The sequence below is a fragment of the Salmo salar genome, chromosome ssa12 (assembly GCF_905237065.1).
Source record: "Salmo salar chromosome ssa12, Ssal_v3.1, whole genome shotgun sequence".
In the NCBI taxonomy this organism is placed as follows: domain Eukaryota; kingdom Metazoa; phylum Chordata; class Actinopteri; order Salmoniformes; family Salmonidae; genus Salmo; species Salmo salar.
Window position 1 is genome coordinate 1015001 of NC_059453.1, and position 27513 is coordinate 1042513.

The 27513-nt window shown below is 48.8% G+C and overlaps 2 protein-coding genes across 7 annotated transcripts in view; one reads left to right on the top strand and one right to left on the bottom strand.

The window, feature by feature from the left end:
* The window catches only part of slc5a10 (solute carrier family 5 member 10), a 525088-nt gene that overhangs the window by 286073 nt on the left and 211502 nt on the right, over positions 1-27513 (bottom strand). The gene's annotated exons all lie outside the window — the stretch shown is intronic.
* Positions 1-27513, top strand: part of LOC106591573 (protein FAM83G) — a 146390-nt gene that overhangs the window by 6925 nt on the left and 111952 nt on the right. For both annotated transcript variants that reach the window (XM_045690469.1, XM_045690470.1), the window contains exons 3-5: positions 11899-12023; positions 12261-12759; positions 15386-16273. In XM_045690469.1, coding sequence (XP_045546425.1) covers positions 11899-12023; positions 12261-12759; positions 15386-16273 — 1512 coding nt within the window. The remainder of the gene's footprint in view (positions 1-11898; positions 12024-12260; positions 12760-15385; positions 16274-27513) is intronic.

Genomic DNA, 27513 nt, shown 5'->3' on the forward strand with positions numbered 1-27513 from the left:
TCTGTTATCTCTCTCTGTATCTGGATAAGAGCGTGTGTCTGTCTGTTGTCTCTCTCTCTCTGTATAAGAGCGTCTGTTATCTCTCTCTGTATCTGGATAAGAGCGTGTGTCTGTCTGTTGTCTCTCTCTCTCTGTATAAGAGCGTCTGTTATCTCTCTCTGTATCTGGATAAGAGCGTGTGTCTGTCTGTTGTCTCTCTCTGTCTCTGTCTCTGGATAAGAGCGTCTGTTATCTCTCTCTGTCTCTGTCTCTGGATAAGAGCCTCTGTCTGTCTGTTGTCTCTGTCTCTCTCTGTCTCTGTATAAGAGCTTCTGTCTGTCTGACTGTCTGACTGTCTGTTGTCTATCTCTGTCTCTGTATCTGGATAAGAGCGTCTGTCTGTCTGTTGTCTCTCTCTGTGTCTATCTCTGGATAAGAGCGTCTGTTATCTCTCTGTATCTGGATAAGAGCGTCTGTCTGTCTGTTGTCTCTCTCTGTCTCTGTATCTGGATAAGAGCGTCTGTCTGTCTGTCTGTCTGTCTGTCTGTCTGTCTGTCTGTCTGTCTGTCTGTCTGTCTGTCTGTCTGTCTGTCTGTCTGTCTGTCTGTCTGTCTGTCTGTCTGTCTGTTGTCTCTCTCTGTCTCTGGATAAGAGCGTCTGTTATCTCTCTGTCTCTGGATAAGAGCGTCTGTTATCTCTCTGTATCTGGATAAGAGCGTCTGTTATCTCTCTCTGTATCTGGATAAGAGCGTCTGTCTGTCTGTTATCTCTCTCTGTCTCTGTCTCTGGATTAGAGCGTCTGTTATCTCTCTCTGTCTCTGTCTCTGGATAAGAGCGTCTGTCTGTCTGTTATCTCTCTCTGTCTCTGTATCTAGATAAGAGCGTCTGTTATCTCTCTCTGTCCTCCTAACCTGTTATCTCTCTCTGTCTCTGGATAAGAGCGTCTGTTATCTCTCTCTGTCTCTGTATCTGGATAAGAGCGTCTGTCTGTCTGTTGTCTCTCTCTGTCTCTGGATAAGAGCGTCTGTGTGTCTGTTGTCTCTCTCTGTCTCTGTATCTGGATAAGAGCGTCTGTCTGTCTGTTGTCTCTCTCTGTCTCTGTATCTGGATAAGAGCGTCTGTTATCTCTCTCTGTCTCTGTATCTGGATAAGAGCGTCTGTCTGTCTGTTGTCTCTCTCTGTCTCTGTATCTGGATAAGAGTGTCTGTCTGTCTGTTGTCTCTCTCTGTCTCTGTATAAGAGCGTCTGTGTGTCTGACTGTCTGTTATCTCTCTCTGTCTCTGTATCTGGATAAGAGCGTCTGTTGTCTCTCTCTGTATCTGGATAAGAGCGTCTGAAATCTCTTTCTGTATCTGGATAAGAGCGTCTGTCTGTCTGTTGTCTCTCTCTGTATCTGGATAAGAGCGTCTGTCTGTCTGACTGTCTGTCTGTTGTCTCTCTCTGTCTCTGGATAAGAGCGTCTGACTGTCTTATCTCTCTGTCTCTGTATCTGGATAAGAGCATCTTATCTCTCTCTGTCTCTGGATAAGAGCGTCTGTTATCTCTCTCTGTATCTGGATAAGAGCGTCTGTTATCTCTGTCTCTGTATAAGAGCGTCTGTTATCTCTCTCTGTATCTGGATAAGAGCGTCTGTCTGTCTGTTATCTCTCTCTGTCTCTGGATAAGAGCGTCTGTTGTCTCTCTCTGTCTCTGTATCTGGATAAGATCGTCTGCTATCTCTCTCTCTCTGTATCTGGATAAGAGTGTCTGTTATCTCTCTCTGTATCTGGATAAGAGCATCTGTCTGTCTGTTGTCTCTCTCTGTCTCTGTATCTGGATAAGAGCGTCTGTCTGTCTGACTGTCTCTCTCTGTCTCTGTATCTGGATAAGAGCGTCTGTCTGTCTGACTGTCTGTCTGTTGTCTCTCTCTGTCTCTGTATCTGGATAAGAGCGTCTATCTGTCTGTTGTCTCTCTCTGTCTCTGGATAAGAGCGTCTGCTAAATGACTAAAATGTAAAAATTCAGAGGAACTGGTTCTGTTCAGTGTTTTAGTTTCAGAAGCTTCCAGAAGAACATTCAGCACATTCCATACTGCTGCTGCAGACAATTACACACACGCACACGCACACGCACACGCGCACACACACGCGCACACGCACACACAATTACACACACGCACACACACACACGCCAACATACAAACACACACACACGCCAACATACAAACACACACACGCATACACACACACGCCAACATACAAACACACACACACACAATTACACACAATTCCACACACACACACGTGAACACACAAACACAATTAAATCGACCTCATAGACTCCACTATAAAGACAGTGCATTGGGAAAGTATTCAGACCCCTTGACTTTTAACACATTCTGTTTTACGTTACAGCCTTATTCTACCCACAATACCCCGTAATGACATCACAATACCCCGTAATGACATCACCACAATACCCCGTAATGACATCACCACAATACCCCGTAATGACATCACCACAATACCCCGTAATGACATCACCACAATACCCCGTAATGACATAATGACATCACAATACCCCATAATGACATCACAATACCCCGTAATGACATAATGACATCACAATACCCCGTAATGACATCACAATACCCCATAATGACATCACCACAATACCCCGTAATGACATCACCACAATACCCCGTAATGACATCACCACAATACCCCGTAATGACATCACCACAATACCCCGTAATGACATCACCACAATACCCCGTAATGACATCACCACAATACCCCGTAATGACATCACCACAATACCCCGTAATGACATAATGATATCACAATACCCCATAATGACATCACAATACCCCGTAATGACATCACAATACCCCGTAATGACATCACAATACTGTTCTCTTCTCCCTCCCTCCCTCCCCCTTCTCTCTCTCCGATGTTCTCTTCTCCCTCCCTCCCCCTTTTTCTCTCTCCACTGTTCTTTTCTCCCCCCCTTCTCTTCTCCCTCCCTCCCCCCTTCTCTCTCTCTGCTGTTCTCTTCTCCCTCCCTCCCCCTTCTCTGTCTCCGCTGTTCTCTTTTCCCTCCCTCCCACCTTCTCTCTCTCCGCTGTTCTCTTCTCCCTCCCTCCCACCTTCTCTCTCTCCACTGTTCTCTTCTCCCTCCCTCCCACCTTCTCTCTCTCCGCTGTTCTCTTCTCCCTCCCTCCCACCTTCTCTCTCTCCGCTGTTCTCTTCTCCCTCCCCCATTCTCTCTCTCCGCTGTTCTCTTCTCCCTCCCTCCCCCTTCTCTCTCTCCGCTGTTCTCTTCTCCCTCCCCTTCTCTCTCTCCCTGTTCTCTTCTCCCTCCTTCCCCCTTCTCTCTCTCTGCTGTTCTCTTCTCCCTCCCTCCCCTTCTCTCTCTCCGCTGTTCCCTCCCTCCCCCTTCTCTCTCTCCGCTGTTCTCTTCTCCCTCCCTCCTTCTCTCTCTCCGCTGTTCTCTTCTCCCTCCCTCCCCCCTTCTCTCTCTCCGCTGTTCTCTTCTCCATCCCTCCCCCTTCTCTTTCTCCGCTGTTCTCTTCTCCCTTGCCCCTTCTCTCTCTCCGCTGTTCTCTTCTCCCTCCCCCTTCTCTCTCTCCGCTGTTCTCTTCTCCCTCCCTCCCCCCTTCTCTCTCTCTGCTGTTCTCTTCTCCCTCCCTTCTCTCCTTCCCCTTCTCTCTCTCCGCTGTTCCCTCCCTCCCCGTTCTCTCTCTCCGCTGTTCTCTTCTCCCTCCCTCCTTCTCTCTCTGCTGTTCTCTTCTCCCTCCCTCCCCCTTCTCTCTCTCCGCTGTTCTCTTCTCCATCCCTCCCCCTTCTCTCTCTCCGCTGTTCTCTTCTCCATCCCTCCCCTTCTCTCTCTCCGCTGTTCTCTTCTCCCTCGCCCCTTCTCTCTCTCCGCTGTTCTCTTCTCCCTCCCCCTTCTCTCTCCGCTGTTCTCTTCTCCCTCCCTCCCCCTTCTCTCACTCCGCTGTTCTCTTCTCCCTCCCTCCCCCTTCTCTCTCTCCGCTGTTCCCTCCCTCCCCTTCTCTCTCTCCGCTGTACCCTCCCTCCCCCTTCTCTCTCTCCGCTGTTCCCTCCCTCCCCCTTCTCTCTCTCCGCTGTTCTCTTCTACCTCCCTCCCACCTTCTCTCTCTCCGCTGTTCTCTTCTCCCTCCCTCCCACCTTCTCTCTCTCCGCTGTTCTCTTCTCCCTCCCACCTTCTCTCCCTCCGCTGTTCTCTTCTCCCTCCCTCCCCCCTTCTCTCTCTCCGCTGTTCTCTTCTCCCTCCCTCCCCCTTCTCTCTCTCCGCTGTTCTCTTCTCCCTCCCTCCCACCTTCTCTCTCTCCGCTGTTCTCTTCTCCCTCCCTCCCACCTTCTCTCTCTCCGCTGTTCTCTTCTCCCTCCCTCCCACCTTCTCTCTCTCCGCTGTTCTCTTCTCCCTCCCTCCCACCTTCTCTCTCTCCGCTGTTCTCTTCTCCCTCCCTCCCACCTTCTCTCTCTCCGCTGTTCTCTTCTCCCTCCCTCCCACCTTCTCTCTCTCCGCTGTTCTCTTCTCCCTCCCCCCTTCTCTCTCTCCGCTGTTCTCTTCTCCCTCCCCCTTCTCTCTCTCCGCTGTTCTCTTCTCCCTCCCCTTCTCTCTCTCCGCTGTTCTCTTCTCCCTCCCTCCCCCTTTCTCTCTCTCCGCTGTTCTCTTCTCCCTCCCTCCCACCTTCTCTCTCTCCGCTGTTCTCTTCTCCCTCCCTCCCACCTTCTCTCTCTCCGCTGTTCTCTTCTCCCTTCCCCCTTCTCTCTCTCTGCTGTTCTCTTCTCCCTCCCTCCCCTTCTCTCCTTCCCCCTTCTCTCTCTCCGCTGTTCCCTCCCTCCCCGTTCTCGCTCTCCGCTGTTCTCTTCTCCCTCCCTCCTTCTCTCTCCGCTGTTCTCTTCTCCCTCCCTCCCCCTTCTCTCTCTCCGCTGTTCTCTTCTCCATCCCTCCCCCTTCTGTCTCTCCGCTGTTCTCTTCTCTTCTCCATCCCTCCCCCTTCTCTCTCTCCGCTGTTCTCTTCTCCCTCGCCCCTTCTCTCTCTCCGCTGTTCTCTTCTCCCTCCCCCTTCTCTCTCTCCGCTGTTCTCTTCTCCCTCCCCTTCTCTCTCTCCGCTGTTCTCTTCTCCCTCCCTCCCCCCTTCTCTCTCTCCGCTGTTCCCTCCCTCCCCCTTCTCTCTCTCTCTCCGCTGTTCCCTCCCTCCCCTTCTCTCTCTCCGCTGTTCCTCCCTCCCCTTCTCTCTCTCCGCTGTTCTCTTCTCCATCCCTCCCCCTTCTCTCGATCCGCTGTTCTCTTCTCCCTCGCCACTTCTCTCTCTCTGCTGTTCTCTTCTCCCTCCCTCCCCCTTCTCTCTCTCCGCTGTTCTCTTCTCCCTCCCTCCCCCCTTCTCTCTCCGCTGTTCTCTTCTCCCTCCCTCCCCTTCTCTCTCTCCGCTGTTCTCTTCTCCCCTTTCCGCTGTTCGCTTCTCTCTCTCCGCTGTTCTCTTCTCCCTCCCCCTTCTCTCTCTCTCCGCTGTTCTCTTCTCCCTCCCTCCCCCTTCTCTCACTCCGCTGTTCTCTTCTCCCTCCCTCCCCCTTCTCTCTCTCCGCTGTTTTCTTCTCCATCCCTCCCCCTTCTCTCTCTCCGCTGTTCTCTTCTCTTCTCCATCCCTCCCCCTTCTCTCTCTCCGCTGTTCTCTTCTCCCTCGCCCCTTCTCTCTCTCCGCTGTTCTCTTCTCCCTCCCCCTTCTCTCTCTCCGCTGTTCTCTTCTCCCTCCCCCTTCTCTCTCTCCGCTGTTCTCTTCTCCCTCCCCCTTCTCTCTCTCCGCTGTTCCCTCCTCCCTCCCTCCCCTTCTCTCTCTCCGCTGTTCCCTCCCTCCCCCTTCTCTCTCTCCGCTGTTCCCTCCCTCCCCTTCTCTCTCTCCGCTGTTCCCTCCCTCCCCCTTCTCTCTCTCCGCTGTTCTCTTCTCCCTCCCTCCTTCTCTCTCTCCGCTGTTCTCTTCTCCATCCCTCCCCCTTCTCTCGATCCGCTGTTCTCTTCTCCCTCCCTCCCCCTTCTCTCTCTCCACTGTTCTCTTTTCCCTCCCTCCCCCCTTCTCTCTCTCCACTGTTCTCTTCTCCCTCCCCCCCTTCTCTCTCTCCGCTGTTCTCTTCTCCCCTTTCCGCTGTTCTCTTCTCTCTCTCCGCTGTTCTCTTCTCCCTCCCCCTTCTCTCTCTCTCCGCTGTTCTCTTCTCCCTCCCTCCCCTTCTCTCTCTCCGCTGTTCCCTTCTCCCTCCCTCCCTCCCTCCCTCCCCCTTCTCTCTCTCCGCTGTTCTCTTCTCCCTCCCTCCCCTTCTCTCTCTCCGCTGTTCTCTTCTCCCTCCCTCCCCCCTTCTCCCTCTCCGCTGTTCTCTTCTCCCTCCCTCCCCTTCTCTCTCTCCGCTGTTTTCTTCTCCCTCCCCCCTTCTCTCTCTCTCCTGTTCTCTTCTCCCTCCCCCCTTCTCTCTCTCCACTGTTCTCTTCTCCCTCCCCCTTCTCTCTCTCCGCTGTTCTCTTCTCCCTCCCTCCCCTTCTCTCTCTCCGCTGTTCTCTTCTCCCTCCCTCCCCCTTCTCTCTCTCCGCTGTTCTCTTCTCCCCTTTCCTCTGTTCGCTTCTCTCTCTCCGCTGTTCTCTTCTCCCTCCCCCTTCTCTCTCTCTCTCCGCTGTTCTCTTCTCCCTCCCTCCCCCCTTCTCTCTCTCCGCTGTTCCCTTCTCCCTCCCTCCCTCCCCCTTCTCTCTCTCCGCTGTTCTCTTCTCCCTCCCTCCCCCCTTCTCTCTCTCCGCTGTTCTCTTCTCCCTCCCCCTTCTCCGCTGTTCTCTTCTCCCTCCCTCCCCCCTTCTCTCTCTCTCCTGTTCTCTTCTCCCTCCCTCCCCCTTCTCTCTCTCTGCTGTTCTCTTCTCCCTCCCTCCCCCTTCTCTCTCTCCGCTGTTCCCTCCCTCCCCCTTCTCTCTCTCTCTCCGCTGTTCCCTCCCTCCCCCTTCTCTCTCTCCGCTGTTCCCTCCCTCCCCCTTCTCTCTCTCCGCTGTTCTCTTCTCCATCCCTCCCCCTTCTCTCGATCCGCTGTTCTCTTCTCCCTCGCCACTTCTCTCTCTCTGCTGTTCTCTTCTCCCTCCCTCCCCCTTCTCTCTCTCCGCTGTTCTCTTCTCCCTCCCTCCATCCTTCTCTCTCTCCGCTGTTCTCTTCTCCATCCCTCCCCCTTCTCTCGATCCGCTGTTCTCTTCTCCCCTCGCCACTTCTCTCTCTCTGCTGTTCTCTTCGCCCTCCCTCCCCCTTCTCTCTCTCCGCTGTTCTCTTCTCCCTCCCTCCCCCCTTCTCTCTCTCCGCTGTTCTCTTCTCCCTCCCTCCCCCTTCTCTCTCTCCGCTGTTCTCTTCTCCCTCCCTCCCCCTTCTCTCTCTCCGCTGTTCTCTTCTCCCCTTTCCACTGTTCTCTTCTCTCTCTCCGCTGTTCTCTTCTCCCTCCCCCTTCTCTCTCTCTCCGCTGTTCTCTTCTCCCTCCCTCCCCCTTCTCTCTCTCCGCTGTTCCCTTCTCCCTCCCTCCCTCTCCCCTTCTCTCTCTCCGCTGTTCTCTTCTCCCTCCCCCTTCTCTCTCTCCGCTGTTCTCTTCTCCCTCCCTCCCCCTTCTCTCACTCCGCTGTTCTCTTCTCCCTCCCTCCCCCTTCTCTCTCTCCGCTGTTCTCTTCTCCCTCCCTCCCCCCTTCTCTCACTCCGCTGTTCTCTTCTCCCTCCCTCCCCCTTCTCTCTCTCCGCTGTTTTCTTCTCCCTCCCCCCTTCTCTCTCTCTCCTGTTCTCTTCTCCCTCCCTCCCCCTTCTCTCTCTCTGCTGTTCACTTCTCCCTCCCTCCCCCTTCTCTCCTTCCCCCTTCTCTCTCTCCGCTGTTCCCTCCCTCCCCCTTCTCTCTCTCCGCTGTTCTCTTCTCCCTCCCTCCCCTTCTCTCTCTCCGCTGTTCCCTCCCTCCCCTTCTCTCTCTCTGCCTTTCCCTCCCTCCCCTTCTCTCTCTCCGCTGTTCTCTTCTCCCTCCCTCCTTCTCTCTCTCCGCTGTTCTCTTCTCCCTCCCCCTTCTCTCTCTCCGCTGTTCTCTTCTCCCTCCCTCCCCCTTCTCTCTCTCCGCTGTTCTCTTCTCCCTCCCTCCCCCTTCTCTCTCTCCGCTGTTCTCTTCTCCCTCCCTCCCCCTTCTCTCTCTCCGCTGTTCTCTTCTCCCTCCCCCCTTCTCTCTCTCTCCGCTGTTCTCTTCTCCCTCCCTCCCCCTTCTCTCTCTCCGCTGTTCCCTTCTCCCTCCCTCCCTCCCCCTTCTCTCTCTCCGCTGTTCTCTTCTCCCTCCCTCCCCCTTCTCTCTCTCCGCTGTTCTCTTCTCCCTCCCTCCCCCTTCTCTCTCTCCGCTGTTCTCTTCTCCCTCCCTCCCCCCTTCTCTCACTCTGCTGTTCTCTTCTCCCTCCCTCCCCCTTCTCTCTCTCCGCTGTTTTCTTCTCCCTCCCCCTTCTCTCTCTCCTGTTCTCTTCTCCCTCCCCCTTCTCTCTCTCCGCTGTTCTCTTCTCCCTCCCTCCCCTTCTCTCTCTCCGCTGTTCTCTTCTCCCTCCCTCCCCCCTTCTCTCTCTCCGCTGTTCTCTTCTCCCCTTTCCGCTGTTCTCTTCTCTCTCTCCGCTGTTCTCTTCTCCCTCCCCCTTCTCCGCTGTTCTCTTCTCCCTCCCTCCCTCCTTTTCTCTCTCCGCTGTTCCCTTCTCCCTCCCTCCCTCCCCCCTTCTCTCTCTCTCCGCTGTTTTCTTCTCCCTCCCTCCCCCCTTCTCTCTCTCCGCTGTTCTCTTCTCCCTCCCTCCCCCCTTCTCTCACTCCGCTGTTCTCTTCTACCTCCCTCCCCCTTCTCTCTCTCCGCTGTTTTCTTCTCCCTCCCCCTTCTCTCTCTCTCCTGTTCTCTTCTCCCTCCCTCCCCCTTCTCTCTGTCTGCTGTTCTCTTCTCCCTCCCTCCCCCTTCTCTCCTTCCCCCTTCTCTCTCTCCGCTGTTCCCTCCCTCCCCTTCTCTCTCTCCGCTGTTCCTCCCTCCCCTTCTCTCTCTCCGCTGTTCTCTTCTCCCTCCCTCCCCCTTCTCTCTCTCCGCTGTTCTCTTCTCCATCCCTCCCCTTCTCTCTCTCCGCTGTTCTCTTCTCCCTCCCTCCCCCTTCTCTCTCTCCGCTGTTCTCTTCTCCATCCCTCCCCTTTCTCTCTCTCCGCTGTTCTCTTCTCCCTCCCCCTTCTCTCTCTCCGCTGTTCTCTTCTCCCCTTTCCGCTGTTCTCTTCTCTCTCTCCGCTGTTCTCTTCTCCCTCCCCCCCTTCTCTCTCTCTCCGCTGTTCTCTTCTCCCTCCCTCCCCCTTCTCTCTCTCCGCTGTTCCCTTCTCCCTCCCTCCCTCTCCCCTTCTCTCTCTCCGCTGTTCTCTTCTCCCTCCCCCTTCTCTCTCTCCGCTGTTCTCTTCTCCCTCCCTCCCCTTCTCTCTCTCCGCTGTTCTCTTCTCCTCCCTCCCCCTTCTCTCACTCCGCTGTTCTCTTCTCCCTCCCTCCCCCTTCTCTCTCTCCGCTGTTTTCTTCTCCCTCCCCTTCTCTCTCTCTCTTGTTCTCTTCTCCCTCCCTCCCCCCTTCTCTCTCTCTGCTGTTCACTTCTCCCTCCCTCCCCCTTCTCTCCTTCCCCCTTCTCTCTCTCCGCTGTTCCCTCCCTCCCCTTCTCTCTCTCCGCTGTTCTCTTCTCCTCCCTCCCCCTTCTCTCTCTCCGCTGTTCCCTCCCTCCCCTTCTCTCTCTCGCTGTTCCTCCCTCCCCCTTCTCTCTCTCCGCTGTTCTCTTCTCCCTCCCTCCTTCTCTCTCTCCGCTGTTCTCTTCTCCCTCCCCCTTCTCTCTCTCCGCTGTTCTCTTCTCCCTCCCTCCCCTTCTCTCTCTCCGCTGTTCTCTTCTCCCTCCCTCCCCTTCTCTCTCTCCGCTGTTCTCTTCTCCCCTTTCCGCTGTTCTCTTCTCTCTCTCCGCTGTTCTCTTCTCCCTCCCCCTTCTCTCTCTCTCTGCTGTTCTCTTCTCCCTCCCTCCCCCTTCTCTCTCTCCGCTGTTCCTTCTCCCTCCCTCCCTCCCCCTTCTCTCTCTCCGCTGTTCCCTTCTCCCTCCCTCCCCCTTCTCTCTCTCCGTTGTTCTCTTCTCCCTCCCTCCCCCTTCTCTCACTCTGCTGTTCTCTTCTCCCTCCCTCCCCCTTTTTCTCTCTCCACTGTTTTCTTCTCCCTCCCCCCTTCTCTCTCTCCGCTGTTCTCTTCTCCCTCCCTCCCCCTTCTCTCTCTCCGCTGTTCTCTTCTCCCTCCCTCCCCCCTTCTCTCTCTCCGCTGTTCTCTTCTCCCCTTTCCGCTGTTCTCTTCTCTCTCTCCGCTGTTCTCTTCTCCCTCCCCCTTCTCCGCTGTTCTCTTCTCCCTCCCTCCCTTTTCTCTCTCCGCTGTTCCCTTTTCCTCCCTCCCTCCCCCTTCTCTCTCTCTCCGCTGTTTTCTTCTCCCTCCCTCCCCTTCTCTCTCTCCGCTGTTCTCTTCTCCCTCCCTCCCCCCTTCTCTCACTCCGCTGTTCTCTTCTACCTCCCTCCCCCTTCTCTCTCTCCGCTGTTTTCTTCTCCCTCCCCCTTCTCTCTCTCTCCTGTTCTCTTCTCCCTCCCTCCCCCTTCTCTCTGTCTGCTGTTCTCTTCTCCTCCCTCCCCTTCTCTCCTTCCCCCTTCTCTCTCTCCGCTGTTCCCTCCCTCCCCCTTCTCTCTCTCCGCTGTTCCCTCCCTCCCCCTTCTCTCTTTCCGCTGTTCTCTTCTCCCTCCCCCTTCTCTCTCTCGCTGTTCTCTTCTCCATCCCTCCCCCTTCTCTCTCTCTCCGCTGTTCTCTTCTCCATCCCTCCCCCTTCTCTCTCTCCGCTGTTCTCTTCTCCATCCCTCCCCCTTCTCTCTCTCCGCTGTTCTCTTCTCCATCCCTCCCCCTTCTCTCTCTCCGCTGTTCTCTTCTCCCTCGCTCCTCCTTCTCTCTCTCCGCTGTTCTCTTCTCCCTCCCTCCCCCTTCTCTCTCTCCGCTGTTCTCTTCTCCCTCCCTCCCCCTTCTCTCTCTCCGCTGTTCCTCCCTCCCCCTTCTCTCTCCGCTGTTCTCTTCTCCCCTTTCCGCTGTTCGCTTCTCTCTCTCCGCTGTTCTCTTCTCCCTCCCCCTCTCTCTCTCCGCTGTTCCCTTCTCCCTCCCTCCCCCTTCTCTCTCTCCGCTGTTCTCTTCTCCCTCCCTCCCCCTTCTCTCTCTCTGCTGTTCTCTTCTCCCTCCCTCCCCCTTCTCTCTCTCTGCTGTTCTCCCTCCCTCCCCCCTTCTCTCTCTCCGCTGTTCTCTTCTCCCTCCCTCCCCCTTTTTCTCCCAACCCCTCCCCCATCCCTCCATCTCTAGTTTTACTGCACTGGGTACATTTTCCTTTCATACAGCAGTATTACCCAAGAGGCATTGCTCCGCCCAACGCCACACCCTTATTAGAGAGACTAACACCACACACACACACACACACACACACACACACACACACACACACACACACACACACACCCCAGACTTAGGTTTCAGAATACTGCAGGTTTATTTTTTTAAAGATTATTTGTTGCTGTATTAAAAGAAAACATTGTGTATATATACAGTAATTATTGTTACTTTTACCTCGTTTTCTCCCCTAGTTCATGTAATAATTTGTAATTATCTGGTTTTAACTGGAACTCTGCAGATACACAGTTAACTGTGTTCTGCAACAGGTTATAACATTATATCATGTGTGTATTAATGTGTGTGTGTGTGTGTGTGTGTGTGTGTGTGTGTGCGCGTGTATATTAATGTGTGTGTGTGTGTGTGTGTGTGTGCGCGTGTATATTAATGTGTGTGTGTGTGTGTGTGTGTGTGTGTGTGTGTTCGTTCTCTGTCCCTTCAGAACCTGCGCGTGCGACACAGTGAAGGAGTTGAGTTCTACACTCGATCGGCCCAGAAGGTCCGAGGTTCCCTCAGTCAGAGATACATGCTGGTAGACGGAGACAGAGCCGTGACCGGGTCATACAGGTACCCCCCCTCCCCCTCCCTCCCTGACCTCTCTGACCCCTCTCAGTTAGAGATACATGCTGGTAGACAGAGACAGAGCTATAACTGGGGTCATACAGGTACACCCCCCCGACCTCTCTGACCCCTCTCAGTCAGAGATACATGCTGGTAGACAGAGACAGAGCTTTAACTGGGGTCATACAGGTACCCCCCCTGTGACCTTTGACCCCTGTATGTTCTCTCTCTCTCTCTCCTCAGCTTCACGTGGTCGGCGTCTCGTCTGGACCGGAACCTGATCACTGTTCTGAGCGGTCAGGCAGTTGAGACGTTCGACAGACAGTTCCGTGACCTCTACATGACCTCTAGGGGCGTGTCCCTCGCCAAGGTCCCGCTGGAGGAGGAGCCTATCCCTGACCTCACCCCCGTCGTCGTCACCCCGGCGCCTGTCTCCGCGGCCGTTGCTAGGAAACTAATCAACCCTAAATACGCCCTGGTTACGTCACAGGCTAAAGCTAACAATGCTAGCCCAGCTAGCTCCGCTAACGACTCCGGCAACAAGAACTCCACAACCCAAAATCCACTGGGACGGGTTCTAAAGCCTGCCAGAGAGCCAGTCGAGGCCCCGCCACTCCACCCGGGACTAGCCAATCTGGAGAAGGCGTACCTGATCCAATACCTGCCCACCTGGCCCGAGCCAGACCCTCCCCGCGACGTGATTGGCTTCATCAACGTGAGAGATGCGTCCCGCCCCCAACAGGTTTGTTCCCCCTTTCCCTTCACCCTTTCTCCTCACCCTTTCTCCTCACCCTTTCTCCTCACCCTCACCCTTTCTCCTCACCCTCACCCTTTCTCCTCACCCTCACCCTTTCTCCTCACCCTCACCCTCTATCCTCACCCTTTCTCCTCACCCTCACCCTTTATCCTCACCTTTTCTCCTCACCCTAACCCTTTCTCCTCACACTTCCTCCTCACCCTAACCCTTTTTCCTCACCCTTTCTCCTCACCCTAACCCTTTCTCCTCACCCTTCCTCCTCACCCTAACCCTTTTTCCTCACCCTAACCCTTTCTCCTCACGCTAACCCTTTCTCCTCACCCTAACGCTTTCTCCTCACCCTAACGCTTTCTCCTCACCCTAACGCTTTCTCCTCACCCTAACCCTTTCTCCTCACCCTAACCCTTTCTCCTCACCCTCACCCTTTCTCCTCACCCTTTCTCTTCACCCTTCCTCCTCACCCTTTCTCCTCTCCCTAACTCTTTCTCCTCACCCTAACCTTTTCTCCTCACCCTAACGCTTTCTCCTCACCCTAACGCTTTCTCCTCACCCTAACCCTTTCTCCTCACCCTAACGCTTTCTCCTCACCCTAACCCTTTCTCCTCACCCTAACCCTTTCTCCTCACCCTAACCCTTTCTCCTCACCCTCACCCTTTCTCCTCACCCTTTCTCTTCACCCTTCCTCCTCACCCTTTCTCCTCTCCCTAACTCTTTCTCCTCACCCTAACCTTTTCTCCTCACCCTAACGCTTTCTCCTCACCCTAACGCTTTCTCCTCACCCTAACCCTTTCTCCTCACCCTAACGCTTTCTCCTCACCCTAACCCTTTCTCCTCACCCTAACCCTTTCTCCTCACCCTCACCCTTTCTCCTCACCCTTTCTCTTCACCCTTCCTCCTCACCCTTTCTCCTCTCCCTAACTCTCTCCTCACCCTAACCTTTTCTCCTCACCCTAACGCTTTCTCCTCACCCTAACGCTTTCTCCTCACCCTAACCCTTTCTCCTCACCCTAACGCTTTCTCCTCACCCTAACGCTTTCTCCTCACCCTAACGCTTTCTCCTCACCCTAACCCTTTCTCCTCACCCTTTCTCTTCACCCTTTCTCCTCTCCCTAACCCTTTCTCCTCACCCTAACCTTTTCTCCTCACCCTAACCCTTTCTCCTCACCCTAACCCTTTCTCCTCACCCTAACCCTTTCTCCTCACCCTAACCCTTTCTCCTCACCCTAACCCTTTCTCCTCACTCTAACCCTTTCTCCTCACCCTCACCCTTTCTTCACCCTTTCTCCTCACCCTTTCTCCTCACCCTAACCCTTTCTCCTCACCCTTTCTCCTCACCCTAACCCTTTTTCCTACCCTAACCCTTTTTCCTCACCCTTTCTCCTCACGCTAACCCTTTCTCCTCAACCTAATGCTTTCTCCTCTCCCTAACCCTTTCTCCTCACCCTAACCTTTTCTCCTCACCCTAACCCTTTCTCCTCACCCTAACCCTTTCTCCTCACCCTAACCCTTTCTCCTCACTCTAACCCTTTCTCCTCACCCTCACCCTTTCTTCACCCTTTCTCCTCACCCTAACCCCTTCTCCTCACCCTAACCCTTTCTTCACCCTTTCTCCTCACCCTTTCTCCTCACCCTAACCCTTTCTCCTCACCCTTTCTCCTCACCCTAACCCTTTTTCCTACCCTAACCCTTTTTCCTCACCCTTTCTCCTCACGCTAACCCTTTCTCCTCAACCTAATGCTTTCTCCTCACCCTAACCCTTTCTCCTCACCCTTTCTCCTCACCCTCACCCTTTCTCTTCACCCTTCCTCCTCACCCTTTCTCCTCTCCCTAACCCTTTCTCCTCACCCTTTCTCCTCACCCTCACCCTTTCTCCTCACCCTTTCTCCTCACCCTCACCCTTTCTCCTCACCCTCACCCTTTCTCCTCACGCTAACCCTTTCTCCTCACCCTAACCCTTTCTCCTCACCCTTTCTCCTCACCCTAACCTTTTCTCCTCACCCTAACCCTTTCTCCTCACCCTAACCCTTTCTCCTCACCCTCACCCTTTCTCTTCACCCTTCCTCCTCACCCTTTCTCCTCTCCCTAACCCTTTCTCCTCACCCTTTCTCCTCACCCTCACCCTTTCTCCTCACCCTCACCCTTTCTCCTCACCCTCACCCTTTCTCCTCACCCTTTCTCCTCACCCTTTCTCCTCACCCTCACCCTTTCTCCTCACCCTTTCTCCTCACCCTCACCCTTTCTCCTCACCCTTTCTCCTCACCCTTTCTCCTCACCCTCACCCTTTCTCCTCACGCTAACCCTTTCTCCTCACCCTAACCCTTTCTCCTCACCCTTTCTCCTCACCCTAACCCTTTCTCCTCACCCTAACCCTTTCTCCTCACCCTAACCCTTTCTCCTCACCCTTTCTACTCACCCTAACCCTTTCTCCTCACCCTAACCCTTTCTCCTCACCCTTTCTCTTCACCCTAACCCTTTCTCCTCACCCTAACCCTTTCTTCACCCTTTCTCCTAACCCTTTCTCCTCACCCTTTCTCCTAACCCTTTCTCCTCACCCTAACCCTTTCTCCTCACCCTAACCCTTTCTCTAACACATGTATCTGACTCTTAACAGGTCCACCTCCAGAGAAGTCAACAGTTTGAGACCAGCCAGGCCATCAGATTCAGCTCTCCCTTCAGTGTGCCTGAGAAACCCCTACCTGAGACTGCTACTCTACGGAATACACAGCACGACAAACATGCACCTGACACTCAGCACCCTGATACACAGAAACCTGATACACAGAACCCTGATACGCCTGGTACACAGAACCCCGGTACACGGAACCCTGATACGCGGAACCCTGATACGCAGAACCCTGATACACAGAACCTTGGTACACAGAACCCTGATACGCCCGGTACACCCCCCTCCGCCCCTCCAGTCCCTAAACCTCGCACCCTGCAGCTCCTCATTGGCCCTGCCCAGTCACACCAGTCTGGCCAACCACAGGTCAGCCTGGTCCCCAGGACCGAAAGCCAATCAGGGACACCGCCTGCCTCCATCAGCCAATCAGAAACACTGATGGATACCAAGTCCCGCCCTGGACAGAGAGATGAGGAGGAGGAGGAGGGGCTCGAGGAGGAGGAGTGGCTAGAGGAGGAGGAGTGGCTGGAGGAGGGGCTAGAGGGGAGGCGGGGCAGCAGTAGTCATGACGATAATGGCAGCGCCACGGCGCTATGTGACCAGACAGCCAATAACACGTCGTCTGATGACTTATACTACGAGTGCAACGAATCAGACCCCACAGAATCCTCGCCGGTGGCCAATGGGGTAACGGCAGAGTTGGGCCGGGTTGACGAGGGTCATCGTCATGGAAACGGGGTCAATGTGATGGCGAGGTTCTCCCAGAGCATGCTGGACCTTCGGCCTGACAGCCAATCAAACGACAGGAGAGTTCTAATGAGCCAATCACAGGACCGAAGGGCTCAACAGACACGGTCACACAGACACATCGGACAGGTGAGACGCCCCACACCGTGGGTTAATGACCCTCACTAGGAGACCAGATTAGACCTAGGGGTCAAAAGGTTAGGGTTAGGACACATGGTCCATGCAGCCAGAGAGTTGATGCAGTGCATTTGGAATGTATTCAGACCCCTAGTCATTTTGTTACGTTAGACTTATTCTAAAATGTATTACATGGATTTTCTTCCCCTCATCAATCTACTCACAATACCCCATAATGACTAAGCAAAAATAGTTGTTATAAATTTTAGCAAATTTATAAAAAATAAAACATGGAAATGTCATGTAAGTATTCAGACCCTTTAATTACTGAAGCACCTTTGGCAGCGATTACAGCCTCTAGTCTTCTTGGGTGTGACGCTACAAGCTTGGCACACCTGTATTTGGGGAGTTTCTCTAATTTCTTCTCTGCAGATCTTCTCAAGCTCTGTCAGGTTGAATGGGGAGCATCGCTGCACAGCTATTTTCAGGTCTCTCCAGAGATGTTCGATCGGGTTCAAGTCCAGGCTCTGGCTGGGCCACTCAAGGACATTGAGACTTGTCCCAAAGCCACTCCTGCGTTGTCCTGTTGGAAGGTGAACCTTCGCCCCAGTCTGAGGTCCAGAGCACTCTGGAGCAGGTTTTCATCAAAGATCTCTCTGTACTTTGCTCCGTTCATCTTTGCCTCGATCCTGACTAGTCCCTGCCGCTGAAAAACATCCCCTCAGCATGATGCTGCCACCACCATGCTTCACCGTAGGGACGGTGCCAGGTTTCCTTCAGACGTGACGCTTGGCATTCAGGCCAAAGAGTTCAATCTTGGTTTCATCAGACCAGAGAATCATGTTTCTCATCGTCTGAGAGTCCTTTAGGTGCCTTTTGGGAAACTCCAAGTGGGCTGTCATGTGCCTTTTACTGAGGAGTGGCTTCCGTCTGGCCGCTCCACCATAAAGGCCTGATTGGTGGAGTGCTGCAGAGACAGTTGTCCTTCTGGAAGGTTCTCCCATGTAAATGTAAATGTAACTCTGGAGCTCTGTCAGCTGAACCATCGGGTTCTTGGTCACCTCCCTGACCAAGGCCCTTCTCCCCCGATTACTCAGTTTGGCCGGGCGGCCAACTCTAGGAAGAGTCTTGGTGGTTCCAAACTTCGTACTTTTTTTTTTTTAAGTCTGTTTTTGCTTTGTCATTATGGGGTATTGTGTGTAGATTGATGAGGGAAAATATGTATTTAATCCATTTTAGAACAAGGCTGTAACGTAACAAAATGTGGAAAATGGGAAGGGGTCTGAATGCTTTCGGAGTACACTATGTTCTGTTGATGCAGCCAGAGAGTTGATATGTCCTGTTGACGCGGCCAAAGAGTTGATATGTCCAGTTCATGTAGCTATTCACACATTTTCTATTGTTGCGTTGAAATGGTATATTATTGGTCCACTGGACCCATCATTACTTTTCTCGGGAAACAGGAAGGAGCTTGGTGGGAAAGTCCCGGGACCTCAGCATGAGGTGTTACTAATTACTTTAATGAGCAGCGGAGAGAGAGAACAATAGCTGTGTGTGAAAGGGAGAGAGGGAGGAAGAGGAGAGGGAGGGAGAGGGAGGAAGAGGAAGAGGAGAGGGAGAGAGGGAGGAAGAGGAGAGAGGGAGGAAGAGGAGAGGGAGGGGAGAGAACAATATAATAGCTGTGTGTGAAAGGGAGAGAGGGAGGAAGAGGAGAGGGAGGGAGGGAACAATATAATAGCTATGTGTGAAAGAGAGAGAGGGAGGAAGGAGAGAGGGAGGAAGAGGGGAGAGAGGGAGGAAGAGGAGAGGGAGGGAGGGAACAATATAATAGCTGTGTGTGAAAGGGAGAGAGGGAGGAGAGAGGGGGAGGAAGAGGAGAGGGAGGGAGTGAGGAAGAGGAGAGGGAGGGAGGGAGGGAGGGAGGGAGGGGAGAGAACAATATAATAGCTGTGTGTGAAAGGAAGAGAGGGAGGAAGAGGAGAGGGAGAGAGGGAGGAAGAGAGCCCAGCTAGCATCTAACGTGTATTAGGAATGTTCTCCAACTGATTTGACATTGGGAATAGTTCAGAGAACACTAACAAACAACGTTCTACTGTGGTAGTTTCAGTCCTTCAGTATAACGTTTTCTGCAGGTTCTCATGGTTCTATTTAGTCATGTTCCCAGAACGTTCAGAAAACTTTCCCTAAAAACCTCAAGAAAACATTAAAGTTCAAGTAAGGTTCTTTGAATGTTATTTCAAAACGTATACATTCCTGTTCTCAGCGTCAACAAAACTCTCTCTGTCCTCTGTCTTGTTAGGTGTGTTGCCAAGCCCACTAATTGGCCACACCTGATGTTCCATAGAGCTCGTTTCCTTTGAAATGAGGTGTGTTTGAATAGACCTAAAATGAACAGCTTTGTTTGCATTAACAAACATGGCATGTTAGCTACATCCTGGGGGCCAAGTGGACTAATTCCAGGGATGGAAAACACAAGATCGTAGGTTCAAATCTCACTGACGCCGTGTCACAATTAAAAAATAAACTTTTGTTGATTTAATGCCAAAGCAGATAAATATCCATGAGTTCAATCTGTGCTGCCAGTTCAGAACAGTCAAGCTAGCCGTGTTAATAAAAGGCTTATTGAAACATTCACTGAAAGTTTTTAAAGGAAGTTATTGAAAAACCTCCAAATAACCAGACTGTATCACGATTGGCCGGTGTAGGCCGTGATTGGCCCAGCGTAGGCCGGGTTTGGCCGGTGTAGGCCGTGATTGGCCCGGTGTAGTCCGGGTTTGGCCGGTGTAGGCCGTGATTGGCCCGGCGTCGTCCGGGTTTGGCCGGTGTAGGCCGTGATTGGCCCAGCGTAGGCCGTGATTGGCCCGGCGTAGGCCGTGATTGGCCCGGCGTAGGCCGTGATTGGCCCGGCGTAGTCCGGGTTTGGCCGGTGTAGGCCGTGATTGGCCCGGCGTCGGCCGGGTTTGGCCGGTGTAGGCCGTGATTGGCCCGGCGTCGGCCGGGTTTGGCCGGTGTAGGCCGTGATCGGCCCAGTGTAGGCCGGGTTTGGCCGGTGTAGGCCGTGATCGGCCCGGTGTAGTCCGGGTTTGGCCGGTGTAGGCTGTGATCGGCCCGGCGTAGGCCGGGTTTGGCCGGTGTAGGCCGTGATCGGCCCGGTGTAGTCCGGGTTTGGCCGGTGTAGGCCATGATTGGGAGTCCCATAGGGCGGAGCACAATTGGCCCAGTGTTGTCCAGGTTTGGCCGGAACGAGGCAGTTAACCCACAGTTCCTAGGCCGTCATTGTAAATAAGAATTTGTTCTTAACTGATTTGCCCAGTTAAATAAAGGTTAAATACATTTAATAAAGATACATGGGTCTACACATACTGAGACAGAGGAGTGCTGTTTCGCTGTTTCGCTGTCCTGAGCTCACTGGAGCAGGAAACTCTGAGGGCTGTTGATACAAATTACACTTCACTAGCAACAGTGTTGGTTCAGCCCAAGTGATGAGTTGATATAGTGTTACACTTCACTAGCAACAGTGTTGGTTCAGCCCAAGTGATGAGTTGATATAATGTTACACTTCACTAGCAACAGTGTTGGTTCAGCCCAAGTGATGAGTTGATACAATGTTACACTTCACTAGCAACAGTGTTGGTTCAGTCCAAGTGATGAGTTGATACAATGTTACACTTCACTAGCAACAGTGTTGGTCCAGTCCAAGTGATGAGGTGATACAATGTAGCATTTCACTAGCAACAGTGTTGGTCCAGTCCAAGTGATGAGTTGATACAATGTAGCACTTCACTAGTAACAGTGTTGGTTCAGTCCAAGTGATGAGTTGATACAATGTTACACTTCACTAGTTTACGATGGAAGTTCTAGGCCTACTGTATTTTACTAGTTGATGATGGAAGTTCTACTGTATTTTACTAGTTGATGATGGAAGTTCTAGGTCTACTGTATTTTACTAGGGAAGTTCTAGGTCTACTGTATTTTACTAGTTGATGAGGGAAGTTCTAGGCCTACTGTATTTTACTAGTTGATGGTGGAAGTTCTAGGTCTACTGTATTTTACTAGTTGATGGTGGAAGTTCTAGGTCTACTGTATTTTACTAGTTGATGATGGAAGTTCTAGGTCTACTGTATTTTACTAGGGAAGTTCTAGGCCTACTGTATTTTACTAGTTGATGATGGAAGTTCTAGGCCTACTGTATTTTACTAGTTGATGATGGAAGTTCTAGGCCTACTGTATTTTACTAGGGAAGTTCTAGGCCTACTCCATTTTACTAGTTGATGATGGAAGTTCTAGGTCTACTGTATTTTACTAGTTGATGATGGAAGTTCTAGGCCTACTGTATTTTACTAGTTGATGGTGGAAGTTCGAGGTCTACTGTATTTTACTAGGGAAGTTCTAGGTCTACTGTATTTTACTAGTTGATGATGGACGTTCTAGGCCTACTGTATTTTACTAGTTGATGGTGGAAGTTCTAGTCTACTGTATTTTACTAGTTGATGATGGAAGTTCTAGGTCTACTGTATTTTACTAGGGAAGTTCTAGGTCTACTGTATTTTACTAGTTGATGACGGAAGTTCTAGGCCTACTGTATTTTACTAGTTGATGGTGGAAGTTCTAGTCTACTGTATTTTACTAGTTGGTGATGGAAGTTCTAGGCCTACTGTATTTTACTAGTTGGTGATGGAAGTTCTAGGCCTACTGTATTTTACTAGTTGATGATGGAAGTTCTAGGTCTACTGTATTTTACTAGTTGATGATGGAAGTTCTAGGTCTACTGTATTTTACTAGTTGATGATGGAAGTTCTAGGTCTACTGTATTTTACTAGTTGATGATGGAAGTTCTAGGTCTACTGTATTTTACTAGGGAAGTTCTAGGTCTACTGTATTTTACTAGTTGATGATGGAAGTTCTAGGTCTACTGTATTTTACTAGTTGATGATGGAAGTTCTAGGCCTACTGTATTTTACTAGTTGATGGTGGAAGTTCTAGGTCTACTGTATTTTACTAGTTGGTGATGGAAGTTCTAGGCCTACTGTATTTTACTAGTTGATGGTGGAAGTTCTAGGTCTACTGTATTTTACTAGGGAAGTTCTAGGTCTACTGTATTTTACTAGGGAAGTTCTAGGTCTACTGTATTTTACTAGTTGATGATGGAAGTTCTAGGCCTACTGTATTTTACTAGTTGGTGATGGAAGTTCTAGGCCTACTGTATGTTACTAGTTGATGGTGGAAGTTCTAGGTCTACTGTATTTTACTAGTTGATGGTGGAAGTTCTAGGTCTACTGTATTTTACTAGTTGATGATGGAAGTTCTAGGTCTACTGTATTTTACTAGGGAAGTTCTAGGTCTACTGTATTTTACTAGTTGATGATGGAAGTTCTAGGCCTACTGTATTTTACTAGTTGATGATGGAAGTTCTAGGTCTACTGTATTTTACTAGTTGATGATGGAAGTTTAGGTCTAGTGTATTTTACTAGTTGATGATGGAAGTTCTAGGTCTACTGTATTTTACTAGTTGATGATGGAAGTTCTAGGCCTACTGTATTTTACTAGTTGATGGAAGTTCTAGGCCTACTGTATTTTACTAGTTGATGATGGAAGTTCTACTGTATTTTACTAGTTGATGATGGAAGTTCTACTGTATTTTACTAGTTGATGATGGAAGTTCTACTGTATTTTACTAGTTGATGATGGAAGTTCTAGGTCTACTGTATTTTACTAGTTGATGATGGAAGTTCTACTGTATTTTACTAGTTGATGATGGAAGTTCTACTGTATTTTACTAGTTGATGATGGAAGTTCTAGGCCTACTGTATTTTACTAGGGAAGTTCTAGGCCTACTGTATTTTACTAGTTGATGATGGAAGTTCTAGGTCTACTGTATTTTACTCGAAGTTCTAGGCCTACTGTATTTTACTAGTTGATGATGGAAGTTTTAGGCCTACTGTATTTTACTAGTTGATGATGGAGGTTCTAGGCCTACTGTATTTTACTAGTTGATGATGGAAGTTCTAGGTCTGCTGTATTTTACTAGTTGATGATGGAAGTTCTAGGCCTGCTCTATTTTACTAGTTGATGATGGAAGTTCTAGGCCTACTGTATTTTACTAATTGATGATGGAAGTTCTAGGTCTACTGTATTTTACTAGTTGATGATGGAAGTTCTAGGCCTACTGTATTTTACTCGTTGATGATGGACGTTCTAGGCCTACTGTATTTTACTAGTTGATGGTGGAAGTTCTAGGTCTACTGTATTTTACTAGTTGGTGATGGAAGTTCTAGGCCTACTGTATTTTACTAGTTGATGGTGGAAGTTCTAGGTCTACTGTATTTTACTAGGGAAGTTCTAGGTCTACTGTAATTTACTAGTTGATGATGGAAGTTCTAGGCCTACTGTATTTTACTAGTTGGTGATGGAAGTTCTAGGCCTACTGTATGTTACTAGTTGATGGTGGAAGTTCTAGGTCTACTGTATTTTACTAGTTGATGGAAGTTCTAGGTCTACTGTATTTTACTAGTTGATGATGGAAGTTCTACTGTATTTTACTAGTTGATGATGGAAGTTCTACTGTATTTTACTAGTTGATGATGGAAGTTCTAGGTCTACTGTATTTTACTAGGGAAGTTCTAGGTCTACTGTATTTTACTAGTTGATGATGGAAGTTCTAGGCCTACTGTATTTTACTAGTTGATTATGGAAGTTCTAGGCCTACTGTATTTTACTAGTTGATGATGGAAGTTCTAGGCCTACTGTATTTTACTAGTTGATGATGGAAGTTTAGGTCTACTGTATTTTACTAGTTGATGATGGAAGTTCTAGGTCTACTGTATTTTACTAGTTGATGGAAGTTCTAGGCCTACTGTATTTTACTAGTTGATGATGGAAGTTCTACTGTATTTTACTAGTTGATGATGGAAGTTCTACTGTATTTTACTAGTTGATGATGGAAGTTCTACTGTATTTTACTAGTTGATGATGGAAGTTCTAGGTCTACTGTATTTTACTAGTTGATGATGGAAGTTCTACTGTATTTTACTAGTTGATGATGGAAGTTCTACTGTATTTTACTAGTTGATGATGGAAGTTCTACTGTATTTTACTAGTTGATGATGGAAGTTCTAGGCCTACTGTATTTTACTAGGGAAGTTCTAGGCCTACTGTATTTTACTAGTTGATGATGGAAGTTCTAGGTCTACTGTATTTTACTCGGGAAGTTCTAGGCCTACTGTATTTTACTAGTTGATGATGGAAGTTTTAGGCCTACTGTATTTTACTAGTTGATGATGGAGGTTCTAGGCCTACTGTATTTTACTAGTTGATGATGGAAATTCTAGGTCTGCTGTATTTTACTAGTTGATGATGGAAGTTCTAGGCCTGCTCTATTTTACTAGTTGATGATGGAAGTTCTAGGCCTACTGTATTTTACTAATTGATGATGGAAGTTCTAGGTCTACTGTATTTTACTAGTTGATGATGGAATTTCTAGGCCTACTGTATTTTACTAGTTGATGGTGGAAGTTCTAGTCTACTGTATTTTACTAGTTGATGATGGAAGTTCTAGGCCTACTGTATTTTACTAGTTGATGATGGACGTTCTAGGCCTACTGTATTTTACTAGTTGATGGTTGAAGTTCTATTCTACTGTATTTTACTAGTTGATGATGGAAGTTCTAGGTCTTCTGTATTTTACTAGGGAAGTTCTAGGGTCTACTGTATTTTACTAGTTGATGACGGAAGTTCTAGGCCTACTGTATTTTACTAGTTGATGGTGGAAGTTCTAGTCTACTGTATTTTACTAGTTGGTGATGGAAGTTCTAGGCCTACTGTATTTTACTAGTTGATGATGGAAGTTCTAGGCCTACTGTATTTTACTAGTTGATGATGGAAGTTCAATGTCTACTGTATTTTACTAGTTGATGATGGAAGTTCTAGGTCTACTGTATTTTACTAGTTGATGATGGAAGTTCTAGGTCTACTGTATTTTACTAGGGAAGTTCTAGGTCTACTGTATTTTACTAGTTGATGATGGAAGTTCTAGGCCTACTGTATTTTACTAGTTGATGGTGGAAGTTCTAGGTCTACTGTATTTTACTAGTTGGTGATGGAAGTTCTAGGCCTACTGTATTTTACTAGTTGATGGTGGAAGTTCTAGGTCTACTGTATATTACTAGTTGATGATGGAAGTTCTAGGTCTACTGTATTTTACTAGGGAATTTCTAGGTCTACTGTATTTTACTAGTTGGTGATGGAAGTTCTAAGCCTACTGTATTTTACTAGTTGATGATGGAAGTTCTAGGTCTACTGTATTTTACTAGTTGATGATGGAAGTTTAGGTCTACTGTATTTTACTAGTTGATGATGGAAGTTGTAGGTCTACTGTATTTTACTAGTTGATGATGGAAGTTCTAGGCCTACTGTATTTTACTAGTTGATGGAAGTTCTAGGCCTACTGTATTTTACTAGTTGATGATGGAAGTTCTACTGTATTTTACTAGTTGATGATGGAAGTTCTACTGTATTTTACTAGTTAATGATGGAAGTTCTACTGTATTTTACTAGTTGATGATGGAAGTTCTACTGTATTTTACTAGTTGATGATGGAAGTTCTAGGCCTACTGTATTTTACTAGTTGATGGTGGAAGTTCTAGGTCTACTGTATTTTACTAGGGAAGTTCTAGGTCTACTGTATTTTACTAGTTGATAATGGAAGTTCTAGGCCTACTGTATTTTACTAGTTGATGGTGGAAGTTCTAGGTCTACTGTATTTTACTAGTTGGTGATGGAAGTTCTAGGCCTACTGTATTTTACTAGTTGATGGTGGAAGTTCTAGGTCTACTGTATTTTACTAGTTGATGATGGAAGTTCTAGGTCTACTGTATTTTACTAGGGAAGTTCTAGGTCTACTGTATTTTACTAGTTGATGATGGAAGTTCTAGGCCTACTGTATTTTACTAGTTGATGATGGAAGTTCTAGGCCTACTGTATTTTACTAGTTGATGATGGAAGTTCTAGGTCTACTGTATTTTACTAGTTGATGATGGAAGTTCTAGGTCTACTGTATTTTACAAGTTGATGATGGAAGTTCTAGGCCTACTGTATTTTACTAGTTGATGGTGGAAGTTCGAGGTCTACTGTATTTTACTAGGGAAGTTCTAGGTCTACTGTATTTTACTAGTTGATGATGGACGTTCTAGGCCTACTGTATTTTACTAGTTGATGGTGGAAGTTCTAGTCTACTGTATTTTAGTAGTTGATGATGGAAGTTCTAGGTCTACTGTATTTTACTAGGGAAGTTCTAGGTCTACTGTATTTTACTAGTTGATGACGGAAGTTCTAGGCCTACTGTATTTTACTAGTTGATGGTGGAAGTTCTAGTCTACTGTATTTTACTAGTTGGTGATGGAAGTTCTAGGCCTACTGTATTTTACTAGTTGGTGATGGAAGTTCTAGGCCTACTGTATTTTACTAGTTGATGATGGAAGTTCTACTGTATTTTACTAGTTGATGATGGAAGTTCTACTGTATTTTACTAGTTAATGATGGAAGTTCTACTGTATTTTACTAGTTGATGATGGAAGTTCTATTGTATTTTACTAGTTGATGATGGAAGTTCTACTGTATTTTACTAGTTGATGATGGAAGTTCTAGGTCTACTGTATTTTACTAGTTGATGATGGAAGTTCTACTGTATTTTACTAGTTGATGATGGAAGTTCTACTGTATTTTACTAGTTGATGATGGAAGTTCTAGGTCTACTGTATTTTACTAGTTGATGATGGAAGTTCTAGGTCTACTGTATTTTACTAGTTGATGATGGAAGTTCTAGGTCTACTGTATTTTACTAGTTGATGATGGAAGTTCTAGGTCTACTGTATTTTACTAGGGAAGTTCTAGGTCTACTGTATTTTACTAGTTGATAATGGAAGTTCTAGGCCTACTGTATTTTACTAGTTGATGGTGGAAGTTCTAGGTCTACTGTATTTTACTAGTTGGTGATGGAAGTTCTAGGCCTACTGTATTTTACTAGTTGATGGTGGAAGTTCTAGGTCTACTGTATTTTACTAGTTGATGATGGAAGTTCTAGGTCTACTGTATTTTACTAGGGAAGTTCTAGGTCTACTGTATTTTACTAGTTGATGATGGAAGTTCTAGGCCTACTGTATTTTACTAGTTGATGATGGAAGTTCTAGGCCTACTGTATTTTACTAGTTGATGATGGAAGTTCTAGGTCTACTGTATTTTACTAGTTGATGATGGAAGTTCTAGGTCTACTGTATTTTACAAGTTGATGATGGAAGTTCTAGGCCTACTGTATTTTACTAGTTGATGGTGGAAGTTCGAGGTCTACTGTATTTTACTAGGGAAGTTCTAGGTCTACTGTATTTTACTAGTTGATGATGGACGTTCTAGGCCTACTGTATTTTACTAGTTGATGGTGGAAGTTCTAGTCTACTGTATTTTACTAGTTGATGATGGAAGTTCTAGGTCTACTGTATTTTACTAGGGAAGTTCTAGGTCTACTGTATTTTACTAGTTGATGACGGAAGTTCTAGGCCTACTGTATTTTACTAGTTGATGGTGGAAGTTCTAGTCTACTGTATTTTACTAGTTGGTGATGGAAGTTCTAGGCCTACTGTATTTTACTAGTTGGTGATGGAAGTTCTAGGCCTACTGTATTTTACTAGTTGATGATGGAAGTTCTAGGTCTACTGTATTTTACTAGTTGATGATGGAAGTTCTAGGTCTACTGTATTTTACTAGTTGATGATGGAAGTTCTAGGTCTACTGTATTTTACTAGGGAAGTTCTAGGTCTACTGTATTTTACTAGTTGATGATGGAAGTTCTAGGTCTACTGTATTTTACTAGTTGATGATGGAAGTTCTAGGCCTACTGTATTTTACTAGTTGATGGTGGAAGTTCTAGGTTTACTGTATTTTACTAGTTGGTGATGGAAGTTCTAGGCCTACTGTATTTTACTAGTTGATGGTGGAAGTTCTAGGTCTACTGTATTTTACTAGTTGATGATGGAAGTTCTAGGTCTACTGTATTTTACTAGGGAAGTTCTAGGTCTACTGTATTTTACTAGTTGATGATGGAAGTTCTAGGCCTACTGTATTTTACTAGTTGGTGATGGAAGTTCTAGGCCTACTGTATGTTACTAGTTGATGGTGGAAGTTCTAGGTCTACTGTATTTTACTAGTTGATGGAAGTTCTAGGTCTACTGTATTTTACTAGTTGATGATGGAAGTTCTAGGTC